The 14,692-nt window shown below is 37.1% G+C and overlaps 1 protein-coding gene across 1 annotated transcript in view; it reads right to left on the bottom strand.

Moving 5' to 3' along the window:
- Positions 1-8,109: 8,109 nt before the first annotated feature.
- The window catches only part of radil2a (Ras association and DIL domains 2a), a 32,370-nt gene continuing 25,787 nt past the window's right edge, over positions 8,110-14,692 (bottom strand). The window contains 4 exon segments of the mRNA XM_058769086.1: positions 8,110-10,652; positions 11,532-11,671; positions 13,292-13,392; positions 13,395-13,412. Coding sequence (XP_058625069.1) covers positions 10,565-10,652; positions 11,532-11,671; positions 13,292-13,392; positions 13,395-13,412 — 347 coding nt within the window. The 3' untranslated portion in view covers positions 8,110-10,564.

A 14,692-nucleotide genomic window follows, 5' to 3' on the forward strand; every position in this document is an offset into this window, starting at 1 on the left:
TGGTGGCATCTTGAAACATTAAAATGCATCCGAATTTGAAATGGGATCAGTCGGTCAACGTTTGTTGAGTTAAAGTAGATAATTTAAGTCAGTATTTGTTGCGGAGCTCCGATTCGTGTCCACTCAGCACCGCGCCATAACCGGAAGTCCCGCCCCCTACAAATTTGATTTCAAAACAACTTTTTACAACTTAACTTATAAGTTTATGGTTCCCATCAATGTGCCACAGAGAATTTGGCCCAGCAACACGATACACCCTCCTTTGAAGCAGATGAGACATCGCTCTGTAAGCTGCTCCCTCAGGATCAATCCTTAGCATGCTTGCCCTCACTCTTCGCCTCTGTACTATGGTGCCCTCTGCATGCAGTCTTGCTCTGACTGCCTCTGGTCCAAGTTCATAATTGACACCAACCAATTCTCTTATCCGCTCATCAAGCTGTGCATCGGAGATCCTGGAGTACCGACACCTTAAAGAGATGAAGAACTGTCTGTTGGGGAAAAAACAAACAAACATGATTTTTCAGGATAAACTAGATTCAGAGACAGAGTTAAGCAAATCCAAACAGCTGTTTTGTCATCACAATGCAATATGGATAAATAAAGGTAAGTAAATAGCAGACTGACAGTTTGTGGATAACTGGAATAGTATCCTTTAGCGGGTTTTATGAGGAGGAGAACAGAGGTAAATGAAGGAATCACACACCTCAAACAAGCACAGCTAGTATTTACAGGCAATTTTTTTTCCACAGAAATCAGGCACAAAGTACACAAAGGAGACTGCAGAGCAACGAAGAAGAATCAATGTTGGAGATATGAAGGGGACTTAGTAGCTGAACCACTGAGGTAAGTAGAGCAGGTAACGAGTCTGTCTAAGGCCAGACAAGTAGTGACTTTGAAGTGAATGCTTTTATACTCATTCTGAGTATAATAAGAGGTTTTTAACATCTTTGCAAATTTATTAAAGATCAAAAAACGTTTTACTGGGACCCTCACTTATCTGGGACACACTGCATCAGTCTAGAAAGACACATTAATAAATAAAAACTAAAATAAGTAACATTTTTCTTACCTGAGCCGATTATTGATTGTTGAATAGGACATGCCTAGAATGTCTCCAACTTGACGAGCAGTAAAATTTAGGGACAGTAGAAAGTTGAGCTGGTCAACAGATATGTCCCGCCTTGGTCGCCCTACACCACCGCTCCTCAGAAAGGGAGACTGATAGTGTGCATCTTCTGAAAAAGGCATAGTGGAATTAGGTCATGTCAACATTTACATTTAAAAAAGAACAGTTACATTCTCTTTTGTTAATTTAATTTAATTTAATTATTACAATCCACACTGCCCACTTTGTGTTCTCTGCTGAATAACTTTGAAACAAATATTAACATACCCCAACTAGGAGCACACGGAAGCTTAAGTTCTTAGGTAAAACCACAGATTAATAAAGCAGCAGAACAAACACACATTTTGAGGTGCAATTTTAAAGGAGGAAACTTCGTGAAGAGAACATTACTGTTTTGGCAGAAAACCCCTTTGTCAAGTTATCACAAAAACACATACACCGTCAGTGTAACGGGTAGTATTCATTGTATTAATTACATGATCCAGCAGACATTATCATTAAGACAAAGTTAATATAGTCGTAATTCTGTTCAAATGCAGTCATAATTCTGTTCAAGGTACAAAGTAATCTCATTTTAACATTAATTGTTTTATTTGGTTGTACTTATTACAAGGAAATTCAAATAGGCGGTGATCGGCAAATGAGACCTGATCCATTAGTCTGGGATCGACTGCTCATGTCTCGATTCACTCTCTCAGGCGGGATCACGAGAGTTTTCTCATACGCGTAAATGTTCTCACTGAGGAAACATCACAGCATCACTCGTGATTATTTCTCCCTGTATTTCTCAGGGCGTTACATCAGCAAATATTTAATTACTTTTGCTAATTACTGATGACAAATATGGTGTGCCCATTCGTGCAAACTAAACAAATCATATTAAGGTTGGCTGATAGATTGGGTGATTGGTTGGCACCAACACATCCTTTATCATTCATGTATATTATGCAATTTATATATTAAAACAATTATGATTGATATGTAATTAATCAATAACTAATTAATAAATTAACTGGTGCGATCTGGAATTAATATGAACAATTTGAGGTTTGTTTAAATGTGTGTTTGTGTGTTTTGGGTGGCCCATCCATTGCAGGAATAACTTACCCAGCCCTATTAACCAAATTAAAACATAGTGGCAAACCAATCCTTCTCTCCCCTACATTTTGACACTCAATTTAAATACATTTAGATGTACTAATATATATATATATATATATATATATATAAGTAAACTAAGGCGTTTATTCATACATATGTTAAGAACAAAGAAACTTTGAAAAGAACTAACCGGCTGATCGCTGAACATCTCCGATGTTCTGCACTTCTTGCAGGAACTGCTCCACAACAGCAATCATTTCATCCGCAGCGTCTAATTCAACGAGCCTTCCGCTCGCCCACTGCAGACTTCTTACCATTGTCTGTAATCTATTGTAAAAAAAAATAGAGCACAACTGCACAATGATGGATTGTTTATCTGCCTGAAATGAACTATAAACAAAAGAAAAACGTATAACGATAACCCATAACGTTTCCCTCAGTGCGTTGTCACCGTAGTAAATCTTTGTAAAAACATTGGCTCGCCTTCTACTGTATAAACTACATGAATACATGAAAGATCAATTCGGTATACCGCACTGTCTGAAACACGTCTTGTGCGCGCTTCGGGTGTGCGCTAGTACAGCGCGCAAGTAACAAATTGAGTTCTGTTTCGTTTCTTCTTGTGGTTTTAAGTAGATTGAATGTGTAAATTGGCAAATTAATCTGCGAATCACATGCCGAACAGTGGGGTCTGGACCTGGTCCGTATATCACGGATCAACTGCGATCCGTTTAAGCCCTATGACAGATCAGAGCAATCTTTTATTTACTAATTTAACCATCGTCAAATTGCTACTCGATATCAATCGCATACAACGAAAATAAAGAGTAATTAGAAAAATCATTTGCGCACAATAGATAACAGAGCGTCATATCAATACACATTTTCCCCAGAACTTTCTCGCGACCCGGTAGTGGGTCGCGACCCTGTGGTTGGGGACCTCTGCTCTACTGCATGTATTTTGAAATGCCGCCTCTTTCTAGGTTGTAAATACAACGTCATTATCATGTGACTATAGATAGTGCTGACATATCAGGAAAGAGAATGACATACTACCAAGTGCGTTGGTACGTATATACGTCACTTTTAAATGTAATATTTATTAATGACAAGTCATTATGATGAGATTTACGTGACTATTATATGTTTAATCAATTTTATGCAAATTTGGATGACTTTGGCCTTGCCATTGGCCAAAACACTAACGTCTGTACACCAAATAACGCGTGTAGACGCAATAACGTGTACAGGCGTTATTTCGTCTGTACACGTTACATGTAAAGACAAATTTAATAATATGGCCTTCCATAATTCTATAGCCTTTGGCACAGTACCGTTTCCGTGCTTGTTTGACTCGCGCCTGACGCTGAAGTGAAGTTGGAGCACGTGTCAGAAACGCCTCCGGTTTGATGTGCTCATGAAGACGCACTGCGACTGTATAAATGCACTTCTTGTCAAGAAAAAAAAGACAGAATTAGCAGGCAAATAACATAAGGCTATTTAGTTTGTTTAATAAAACAACAAGGTATAGACCTGTTCTATAGGGAAGGTAACACTGAATGACTTCTTTTGTGGTCTGGCGCTATAGAGAAAATTAAATAAAATAAAATGAACTTGACTTTCATGGGGGGCGGGCCACATGTTCAGTGTCTGTGGGATTAATATTTTCCGCCTTTCCCCCTCAAGTGACAGGCCTGTAAATTGTGTCATCTGCTCGTTAATGGTGTTTTTTACATGCATGCTTTTTATGCTAGTTTAATTCTCAAATAGATCTGATACTTTAGTTTCAACAAATCTTTAATAAACTAATGGTTCACTTTTTTTTAAGTCTTGACTGCCACCAGTTGAGTCAATGATTCAGTAAGTTGCTTATAAGAAAAGATGCTCATTTGTTACAACATAGTATTATAAATGTTTTATTCATTGCTGTAAAACTAAGTTTTAGTGATGCTGAAACCTGGTTGTTTCAGCATCACTCAGGCGAGACAAAATACATTTAAATTGACTTCAGTTGGTTATATGTTTCAGATCATCCTGACCCTTCTGGATTTGAAGACATGCTGGAACTGCATTTCTAATGGTTGAAAGATTTGTGCAGCGGTATCCAGACATATAAGCACCCTTCCTGGACCTACACGACTAAAGGCTCTGGAGGAGAGGCAGGTAATCCACAGGGTTGGATTTAGGGATTCAACGAAACTAATCTTTCAGAACCGATCCGATACCAGTGCAGTTTTTTTTTAATCAATGTAGAATTTCTATCCTTCTGTGTGTTGACCTGATCATCGCTCATTTGTGTGTTAAACACAATCTGCTAAATAGACAACTTCATTTTTAATGAAAAATAACAAATGAAAAAATATATACCGTATTGACCCGAATATAAGACGACCCTGATTATAAGATGTACCTTTTGGAAAAGGCTTGTTTTTTTCCCCTCTTTCTCTCTCTCTCTCTGTAAAACATTTTTTTACAGATTATTTTCATATTGCATATTTTTACTATTTTAATTTTTGTTTAGAAAGTATGGTAAATACTGGTAAAGTGTACCAACAATGACATTTAAAAATATACACTTTTTGTTATACCATAAAAATAACAGGTAGCCCATCTGAATTATATAACATTTAGGCTATCCATCTCATAGTAGCCTACCAAAATTGTATTGACAGTAGAAGTTAAATATTATTGTAGTCTTCAAATCTGGGTACTGTCATGTTTTAAATCACTTACAGAGCAAGTTTGGTCCCATCAGGCTTACATGACAGTCACGACCATGCTGCTGTAAGCTTTTCTTTTGTTTTCACTCGCGATCTTTACAACGCACATTACATTATATATTTCATCGCACACTCGTTTTATGCGTTTTTGGCGCCACCTATTGTTGTGGGTGTATTACTGACATGTCAAAGTCTAGACCCTGAATATAAAACGACCGCGTTTTTTCAGATGTATTTCCAAGAAAAATACATATTTGGGTCAATACTGTAATCATAATGTATATGACAAAAATACTATTATAAACTAGATTATTGGATAATTCAGCAGCAAAAGATACTCTAGAAAAATCATGGGTGCACAATAATTTGATAAAATCTAAACATTTAGTGAAACATTTTAGTGAAATAAAGGCCGTTCCACACTGAGCGCAATGCAAATCGCCGACGACGGTGCTTTCACACTGAGCGCGAAACGATTGTTCACCTTGTGCTAATTCACGCCTGCACGCTAGGTGGCGCCTACCAATAATGTATTTTTCCTCAGATGTTTATCCAAGGCTCGAAATTGCGACCATTTTGGTCGCATATGCTCCCATAATTTAATCTGTGCGACCTCAAAATATATTTGGGAGCATTTGTGCGAGTGCATATAATTGTTGTAGTGCGACCTGCTTTCATTTCTCTAAAAACGTTCACAGTTATGTGCCTTCTGTGTGCTGATATGGTGACCGGTCTGCCGTTCTATCAAAGGTTACATAACTTCATCTTTACATTAAATTTAATTTAATGCAGATTTTAGACTGGTTAATATTAGCTGTCAATCACTCAGTCACTGCTTTCCGCTGTCAGGTGACCGGGAGCGAACTACCGCGGGAAATGCAAGGGCTGAAGAAGAGAGAAAATGAAAAGAAACACGGACAGATTTCTTTTGTAAACCACCTAAAGTTACAAATAATGGTGCTGGTGATAGCAATCATGTGGTGAATGTTGACCCACCAGCCGAAATGGTGTACAGTTTTCGGAGCGAATGGTTGAAAGACTTCGAGTGGCTCCGCTATGAAAACGCTCTGTGCTCTATGCACTGCATTCATTTTAAAGCCAGTGGGATGGAGTTTGCAGGTAACACTAACAGCATTCGCCACCGAATCTACACATTTTAAGCTCGAGAGCTTGGTTAAATACAGAGAGAGTGCCAAACACAAGAAATGCAGGGACAAGTGTGTGGCAAAATGTTCAGGACCGTCAGCCTTTAATTGTCAGGATGCTCACGTAAGGGGCTGCAATAATATCGTAATTGTTGTTTTAAAGGAACACTCCACTTTTTTTGGAAATAGGCTCATTCTCCAACTCCCCCAGAGTTAATAAGTTGAGTTTTACCGTTTTTGAATCCATTCAGCCGATCTCCGGGTCTGGCGATAGCACTTTTAGCATAGCTTAGCATAGATCATTGAATCCGATTAGACCAGTAGCATCGCGTTCAAAAATGACCAAAGAGTTTCGATATTTGTCCTATTTAAAACTTGACTCTTCTGTAGTTATATCGTGTACTAAGACCGGCGGAAAATGAAAAGTTGCGATTTTCTAGGCCGATTTGGCTAGGAACTATACTCTCATTCCGGCGTAATAATCAAGGAACTTTGCTGCCGTACCATGGCCGCAGCAGGCGCAGTGATATTACGCAGCGCCTGAAAGTAGTCCCCAGCTAGGTAACTAGTTATAATATAGCTTTTTGTCTTTTTGTTTTCTAAATAAAACGTCCTAAAATGTACACAACTTAAAAAAAATAAAAAAAAATAAAAAAAATCACATAATGTGAATAAATTGTCACAGAATAAGATTATATAAATAACTCAATTTTGACAAATGGTTTCTTTCCCGATCCTGAAGAGTGATTGTGATCTTCCAGCAGAGGGAGACAAACATTAGTCAGTGAATGAATACATGAACACAAACACAACTATCCTGCATCACTGAGGATTGATGGAGTGAATTCATCTCATTCATCCTCTGATCAATCTCCAGACTGGATCTTTGTCTGGACTAACAGCATCATTCAGCCACAGCTGTGAAATATTTACATCATCCATCTTCTGCTGTTGGGAGAAAGAGGGTTATTTAATCATTATCATTATTATTTTAAAAGACTATTCATTGAAAACACATTATAATATCTCAATGAGTTGGTTTAATGCAAGAAATATTGTATAATAACTTTAAAGCACTTTTGTTGTGATAGTGTATTTCTGTAAATGAAACAGCAGTCATTATTTTACAATATCAAACAGTAGTTTGTCACGTGTGTATATATATATATATATATATATATATATATGTGTGTGTGTGTGTAATTTTGTAACAATGTTCAATGAAATCAAAGCTGATCATTCTGCTCATTCACCTGGAATGACAAATAAAGTTAAATATTAAGTATTGTGGGATACAGTATTCAGTGCGTTAACAAATCTACAGTAGTTGATGTGAATACATACTATATATATAAAGAGTAGTTTGACAATCTGCTATTCCAGACAGCGAATGGACAGCCAAAACCCCCCCCAAAAAAACCTATACATATAAAGAGGTGCACATGTCTAAAGATCATGTTAAAGTCTCAGCATGAGCTCCAGGTGTGTGGCTGCTGCATTGGAAACAGATTCGCTCAATAAAAGCTCTATAAATGGCGTTGAGTTTTGCGGTGAGCAGCATTTTCATTCAGACTCACCCTTGAGCTCCTCCATGTTCTTCTGCAGCTCCTCATTTACACTGAATTGTGTGCTGCTTTATTAATATTTCATTTGTAAATCTCTGCAGACTCACAGACCAGCAGAGAGATAAACCAGATAAAGACCCTCTGAAATCCAGCCTACAGTTCTGTGGCTTTAGTCCATGTCTGTTAGTTTTGAGGCCATTTACACTCACTAAAAATTGACAAAATTATTTTTTTTTTCAGGTGTATTTTAAATTTCTAACACCTGCAAACTATTAAAATGATTGCTTTGCACCATCCAACTTCCTGTTCAATAGAAAATACATAACTGAAAAACTGCATGTAATACTGCATGATCATCTTGTCCAGAAGGATTATGGGATATTATGGGATATTCTGATATACTTTATACGTATAGAAAATGTTAATACAATGAATGGATATAAATTTAAATTAAACAAAGTAAAACTTTTTTAAAAGAAAAAATAAACCGCAACAGTTTTTCTCTTTTCTTTAAAAAGAAATGAAATAATATTTATTACACTTGTACATTAACAGTTATCAATATAAATATTATAACCGATTGTTTTTAATGCCATCATGAACACTGATGACAATATAACACTGTTTCTCTGGCACATTTATAATCAACATCAGGAGCCTCAAGTAATATTAATATGAAATTACATCAATATAAAATAGTACATAGTTTCATAACATCAGCAACACAAACTACATTAATAGTGATACTTTGGCCAAATATTAAAAACTGACTCAAACTAATGTAGCTCTGACAGATATTTACAGCAGTATTTGGATGTTATGAACAGAATAGATTTGTGAGACTATCTTTCTCTTCCAGTTTGAGTTTTATGGAAACTGAAATAACTCTGTCTGGACCACAACTATTTCTCAGGAAACCAGAAAATGACAGACGGACAGATACTAAACCAAAATAAAACACTGGTAAACATCTGGTAAACTGTTACATAAAAGAAAGAAAGAAAAGTGTGAAATAAATGCTAACCCTGTTGAAAAAAACAGCATATGCTGGTTAGGTAGGTTTTGAAGCATGGATGCTGGTCATGTGCTGGTCCTGAGCAGGAGCTATTTGCTTAGGACCAGCACACAGGTTTGTTCAACAGGGAATATATATATATATATATATATATATATATATAAATAAACACATACAGGTGCATCTCAATAAATTAGAATGTCGTGAAAAAGTTCAATTTTTTCTTGTAAGTTATTTCAAAAAGTGAAACTTTTTTTTTGAAAATTTCAGATTCATTGCATGTAAAGTAAAACATTTCAAAAGGTTTTTTTTGTTTTAATTTTGATGATTAGAGCTTACAGCTCATGAAAGTCAAAAATCAGTATCTCAAAATATTACAATATTTACATTTGAGTTTCAATAAATGACCATCCCTACAGTATAAATTCCGGGTATCTCTTGTTCTTTGAAACCACAATAATGGAGAAGACTGCTGACTTGGCAATGATCCAGAAGACGAACATTGACGTCCTCCACAAAGAGGGTAAGTCACAGAGGGTCATTACTGAAAGGTGTGGCTGTTTACAGAGTGCTGTATCAAAGCATATTAAATGCAAAGTTGACTGGAAGGAAGAATTTGGGTAGGAAAAGTTGCACAAGCAACAGGGATGACCGCAAGCTTGAGAATACAGTCAAGCAAAGCCGATTCAAACACTTGGGAGAGCTTCACAAGGAGAGAACTGAAGCTGGAGTCATTGCATCAAGAGTCACCACGCTCAGACGTCTTCAGGAAAAGGGCTACCAAGCCACTTCTGAACCAGAGACAACGTCAGAGGCGTCTTACCTGGACTGTGGAGAAAAAGAACTGGACTGTTGCTCAGTGGTCCAAAGTCCTCTTTTCAGATAAAAGTAAATTTTGCATTTAATTTGGAAATCAAGGTCCCAGAGTCTGGAGGAAGACTGGAGAGGCACAGAATCCATGTTGCTTGAAGTCCAGTGTTAAGTTTCCACAGTCAGTGATGATTTGGGCTGCAATGTCATCTGCTGGTGTTGGTCCACTGTGTTTTCTGAAGTCCACAGTCAACGCAGCCATCTACCAGGAAATTTTAGAGCACTTCATGCTTCCTTCTGCTGACAAGCTTTATGGAGATGCTGATTTTATTTTCCAGCAGGACTTGGCACCTGCCCACACTGTCAAAGGTACCAAAAGCTGGTTCAATGACCATGGTGTTGGTGTGCTCGATTGGCCAGCAACCTCGCCTGGTCTGAACCCCATAGAGAATCTATGGGGTATTGTCAAGAGGAAGATGAGAGACACCAGACCCAACAATGCAGATGAGTTGAAGGCCATTGTCAAAGAAACCTGGGCTTCCATACCACCTCAGCAGTGCCACAAACTGATCACCTGGCAGTAATTAAAGCAAAAGGAGCCCCTACCTAGTATTGAGTACATATACAGTAAATGAACATACTTTCCAGAAGGCCAACAGTTCACTAAAAATGTTTTTTTTTATTGGTCTTATGAAGTATTCTAATTTGTTGAGATAGTGAATTGGTGGGTTTTTGTCAAATATGAGCCTAAATCATCACAATTAAAAGAACCAAAGACTTAAACTACTTCAGTCTGTGTGCATTGAATTTATTTAATTTGAGTTAAATTACTGAAATAAATGAACTTTTCCACGACATTCTAATTTATTGAGATGCACCTGTATTGTCCTGGCCATTTGAGACGTCTGTACTCCCACCAACAGCCAGAGACAAAGAGACAAAGAAAACAACACAAACAGCAACATTAATGAATTCATTTGAATTGCCTTTCCTTTGGTTTCAGCATAATTGCCTGAGATTTGACTGAATGGATCAATGAGGAAAGATCAGTCCAATGATAGTCAACGAGTCTGTTTTGTTTCTCAGCATCTGGTGATGAAGCTCCTGGATTCAGTTTTGGCCACCAGTAATCTCAGCGAATCGCTGGACGTCCGGATGAGTTCTCGTCCACTGACAGGAAAAAACAGAGCATTTGATCAGTTTCAGTGTCAAGAACATTGATCTCATGTGAAACCTCAGACATCTCTATTCAATCTTATAAAGTGAAATCTCCCCAAACCTGTTCAGAACATTTCCAAGTCATTTGACTCCAAAATCAAAAAAAAAAGAAATAAGAAAATATGTTTTAAGAAAACAACAAATAAATGAATGCTAATAATGAACAATGCAGTACTTTTTAAATCGTGAAGCATTAAACAAAAAGACAGTGGCAAAATGAATTTTTTTTATAAAAACACACCTCATGCTATTATTTGTGACAATTTAAATTGTGAATAATGTGAATGAGAAAAAAAATCCAAAAAATATTTCAGAATAATTAATTTTGGTGTTTTATTGTCAATTTCAAATGTGAAACAGTTTTCTTGTGATTTTAGGACTAAATTAAAAAAAATATATATTTTTTTATTTTGGAAAAATGACATTTGTTACATAATTGTAAGATATCAAAATATGTTTTTAATACAACCTTGACAGCATCATTATCAAAAACATCTACTAATGTGGACAATTTCTTATAAGTGAGAGATAGTGCATCACTTTTGCTCCATTAGTGGCACCAGACAGAACTGCATAAATAACTCTTAATAAAAATATTTGTCAGCCTTTTGACTTTATTCAATATATATATGTTCTGAAACAGCTTATGGGTGCTTTTATCAATTAGAGGTTTAATCCTTTTTTAACCAAATCAGTAAAAATGTAGTTAAAATGATCAAGAAACATTTTTCACATAATAAATGGAAAGGAGAAACATGTATTTAAACATAAAAAGACATGTTCAGTAGGAAGGCAGCATGTTGAATGTTTGGAGAAGTGTCCGGTGTTCACCTGTGGTAGTCCATTCCCACCAGACTGACTCCATTGACCGCGAGGATGCGGTCGCCCACTCTTAGTCTCTGACTGAGGGCTGCTGGGGAATCAGGCACCACTGACTTCACGTAGATCCCACTCACTCGCAGAGGAGTTTTCTATCAAGACACAAGATTAGCCATGACTACATGATGATCCAACAGCAACAGGAAATGAATGAGTTTGATTCTCCTCTGTATCAGTCTAGTTCTGCTGCATTTGTTTGAGAGCGTCCTGACTCACACGGAGAATGTTTTATTGTCTCTGAAGACTCAACCACACAGTCATCAGGTTCTAACTTCATCTTATTGTTAACATCAGCTCTATATTTTTCAATGACAGTGCAGTTCTGGGAAACGCAGGAGAGCTTCTCACGTTCAGTCAAACTCTGGACTCATTATTGGGTTCAAAAGACATTCAGTGTGTCCAACGCAAACCCATTCATCCCCTACTGAGCCACTTCTCGTAAAACCAACCCCTCCACACATGTGCCTCATAAGTCAGCAATACCAAGTCATTTACAGAGCCAAACTCTCCAATGAAAAGAACAAAGCAGCCCTAAGAGACTATGGCTCTGTTCCAAAAGCTAATGAGCTTCCTACATAGGCAGCATTTTAGTGCATCACTTCTGAAGTGAAGGCTTTAAAAACTACAAGGTTATGCCGTCGCCCACGTCTTCTTTGGTCAAAACCAAATCTAAGGTAGCAACACATATAGGGCCAGTTTTACTAAACAGGGCAAATTAGCCTGAGAGCGCAATTCCAAAATAGCGCCGATGTTGTGGAATTTCTTTTCCACAACACACTGCGACAAATTCAGTGAAGAAACCTAATCCGAAGATACTGTTTATTATACATACAATTAAATAAAATAGTCCTGCTTTACCAAATATGTGTGTGTACCCATATAAAGCAATAGTGTCTTGGATTAAACTACAAAAGTAATCCATATGAATCAAGCAATGTCATTATGAACTTTTTGAAGCGTCAACATTTTGGGTGAATGGATTTTCAATGGAGGAGCAGAATTCTCTCAGTTGAACGAAAGTCTTATGGGTTTGTATTGACATGAGTGTGAGTAAATGATGACAGAATTATATTTTTGGGTGAAGTATCCCTTTAAAGGTTAAGATGCTGTCTATGTAGCCTGTATACATCAAGGTAGGTTTTAGAACAAAGCCTGCATGTACTTAACTGTACAGATCTAGTGTAGCCCTGATTATCTTTAGTCATAACAGCTCTTGAGTGGCCTAGTTTTGAAGCTGTTGAGATGTTGTGCAGCAAGCGCTCAAATTGCATTACAGTTTTCATTTGTTTTCTACACAGCAGTGTGTTTACACAGACATAGATATTATGAAGTATAAAACAGGGTCATTTCAACAGCATAATCACAATGAAGGAACAACCATAAAAGACAATATGTAATCTGCTTATTAGAGGGGCCTTTTGCTTAAAATGTCACACCTTCTACAGTAAATGGAGAGCATGTGTGTGTCAAACAAAAACATATCCAGGTCATTTTCCTAATAAATTCTCATTACCATTAATCTGCATCAACTGTCATGCACGTATTCCATAAAAACATACATATATATCATAGAAAGAGTAAGAGCAGTAGGGTAGTATGCCATTATGTATATAGTCTAGGAGACCCATGTACACTAGCACAAGGGCGAGAGACAAGTACACAAGTACAGAATGATAAACAGAAAAGAAAAATACAACAAAGATCATTCTCACCATTCCATCCACCAGCGCCAGCCCAAGACCATGAGGTCCTCTCATCAGCTCTACAGCAAACACTTCATCTCTATCATCCTCATCTTCATCCGTTCTGTGGTTTCTGTGATGCCGTTCTCTACTGAGAAAACAAAATCAATCACAATACATTATCAGCTCAGAGTCTTCAACAGTTCAGAAGCACAAACAAACCAAATGCCACTGAATGTCCAGGTCATACATAACCTCATATTCGGAAGAAAGACATAAGAAAGTATTTTTTGCATTAAGAACATGAAAGTTGTTTTCAGGATTGTCAAGATTATTATAATTGTGATTATTTCATGACAGTCAAAATGAAATCCGAATTTTCACAGCAGGTTTGGTTTGTCACGACTCATAAACATAAGTCAATTATGAAGTCTTTTCATGTTCCCATAAAGATCTTCTGCTCTGGTTTGGTGGAAACACAGGGTTTTCTTCCAGCGCTCAGCCACCCGACCAGCGTCCTGAACAATGCCTGTCCCGATTAAGATTCCAGCCAGCAAGCCAACTGTAAATTCCCATGATGCTTTATCCACTGCTCTTTTTTCTCCTGACATCACCACCTCTCTGTAATTCCTGAACCAGATTATAGGATTTGTGCCACAACCAAAAAAGCGGGATGAATTAGTGACCAAAACCGGTGTGGTCTAAACAGAGTTCCTTTGATAAGGAAAATCCACACTAGTCTTAAGAAAGAGGAGGCGGGAAACCAATGGGAACAGGACGCCACATGTAGGGCTCTACCACATTTTATCTGCAGTCAAACCTATAGTTCATTTATGTAAGTGTTGATAGCAAAATAAAGTAAACTGTGACATAATATACCCAAAAATTCTTCGTACAGTGGACTACCAGTAAAACTGATAAACATTTGGGACCAAAAATGTAATTTGTTTTGTTGCATACCTTTCTACAGAAGTTATCTGACATTATCAAGATTAATTTGTTCTGACACAGTTTAACTCTTGAGTTCTTGTCATATTTTATTACCATTTTCTAAATTATAACAATATAAACTATAGTAATAATATGAGATATTTTGAAGGTGTCTGAATAAGTTTTGGTTTGACTGTATATGTAAATGTCCATATTACTGTACATTTCAGCATAGAAATGATTTTAGTTTATACTGTACTTTATTTTATAACCGTTTCAGCTCTGCAATCTGACTGAACTGCGTTTGAAGCTGTTGTTTGAAGCTGCCAATTTGCTTGGCGGCATAAACAGTCAAAACGTCCACTCTTACGTCAAAACTTCACACATACGTCATTGTTTCTTGTGAATGTGCATCAGATAACTATGCAAAGTCAAGATAATTTAGGAAAGAAGTTTTTATGTTGCTTCATAAAATTGGGATTCAACCACTGGAGTCAGATG

The sequence above is a fragment of the Onychostoma macrolepis genome, chromosome 03 (genome assembly GCF_012432095.1).
Source record: "Onychostoma macrolepis isolate SWU-2019 chromosome 03, ASM1243209v1, whole genome shotgun sequence".
NCBI classification, from domain to species: domain Eukaryota; kingdom Metazoa; phylum Chordata; class Actinopteri; order Cypriniformes; family Cyprinidae; genus Onychostoma; species Onychostoma macrolepis.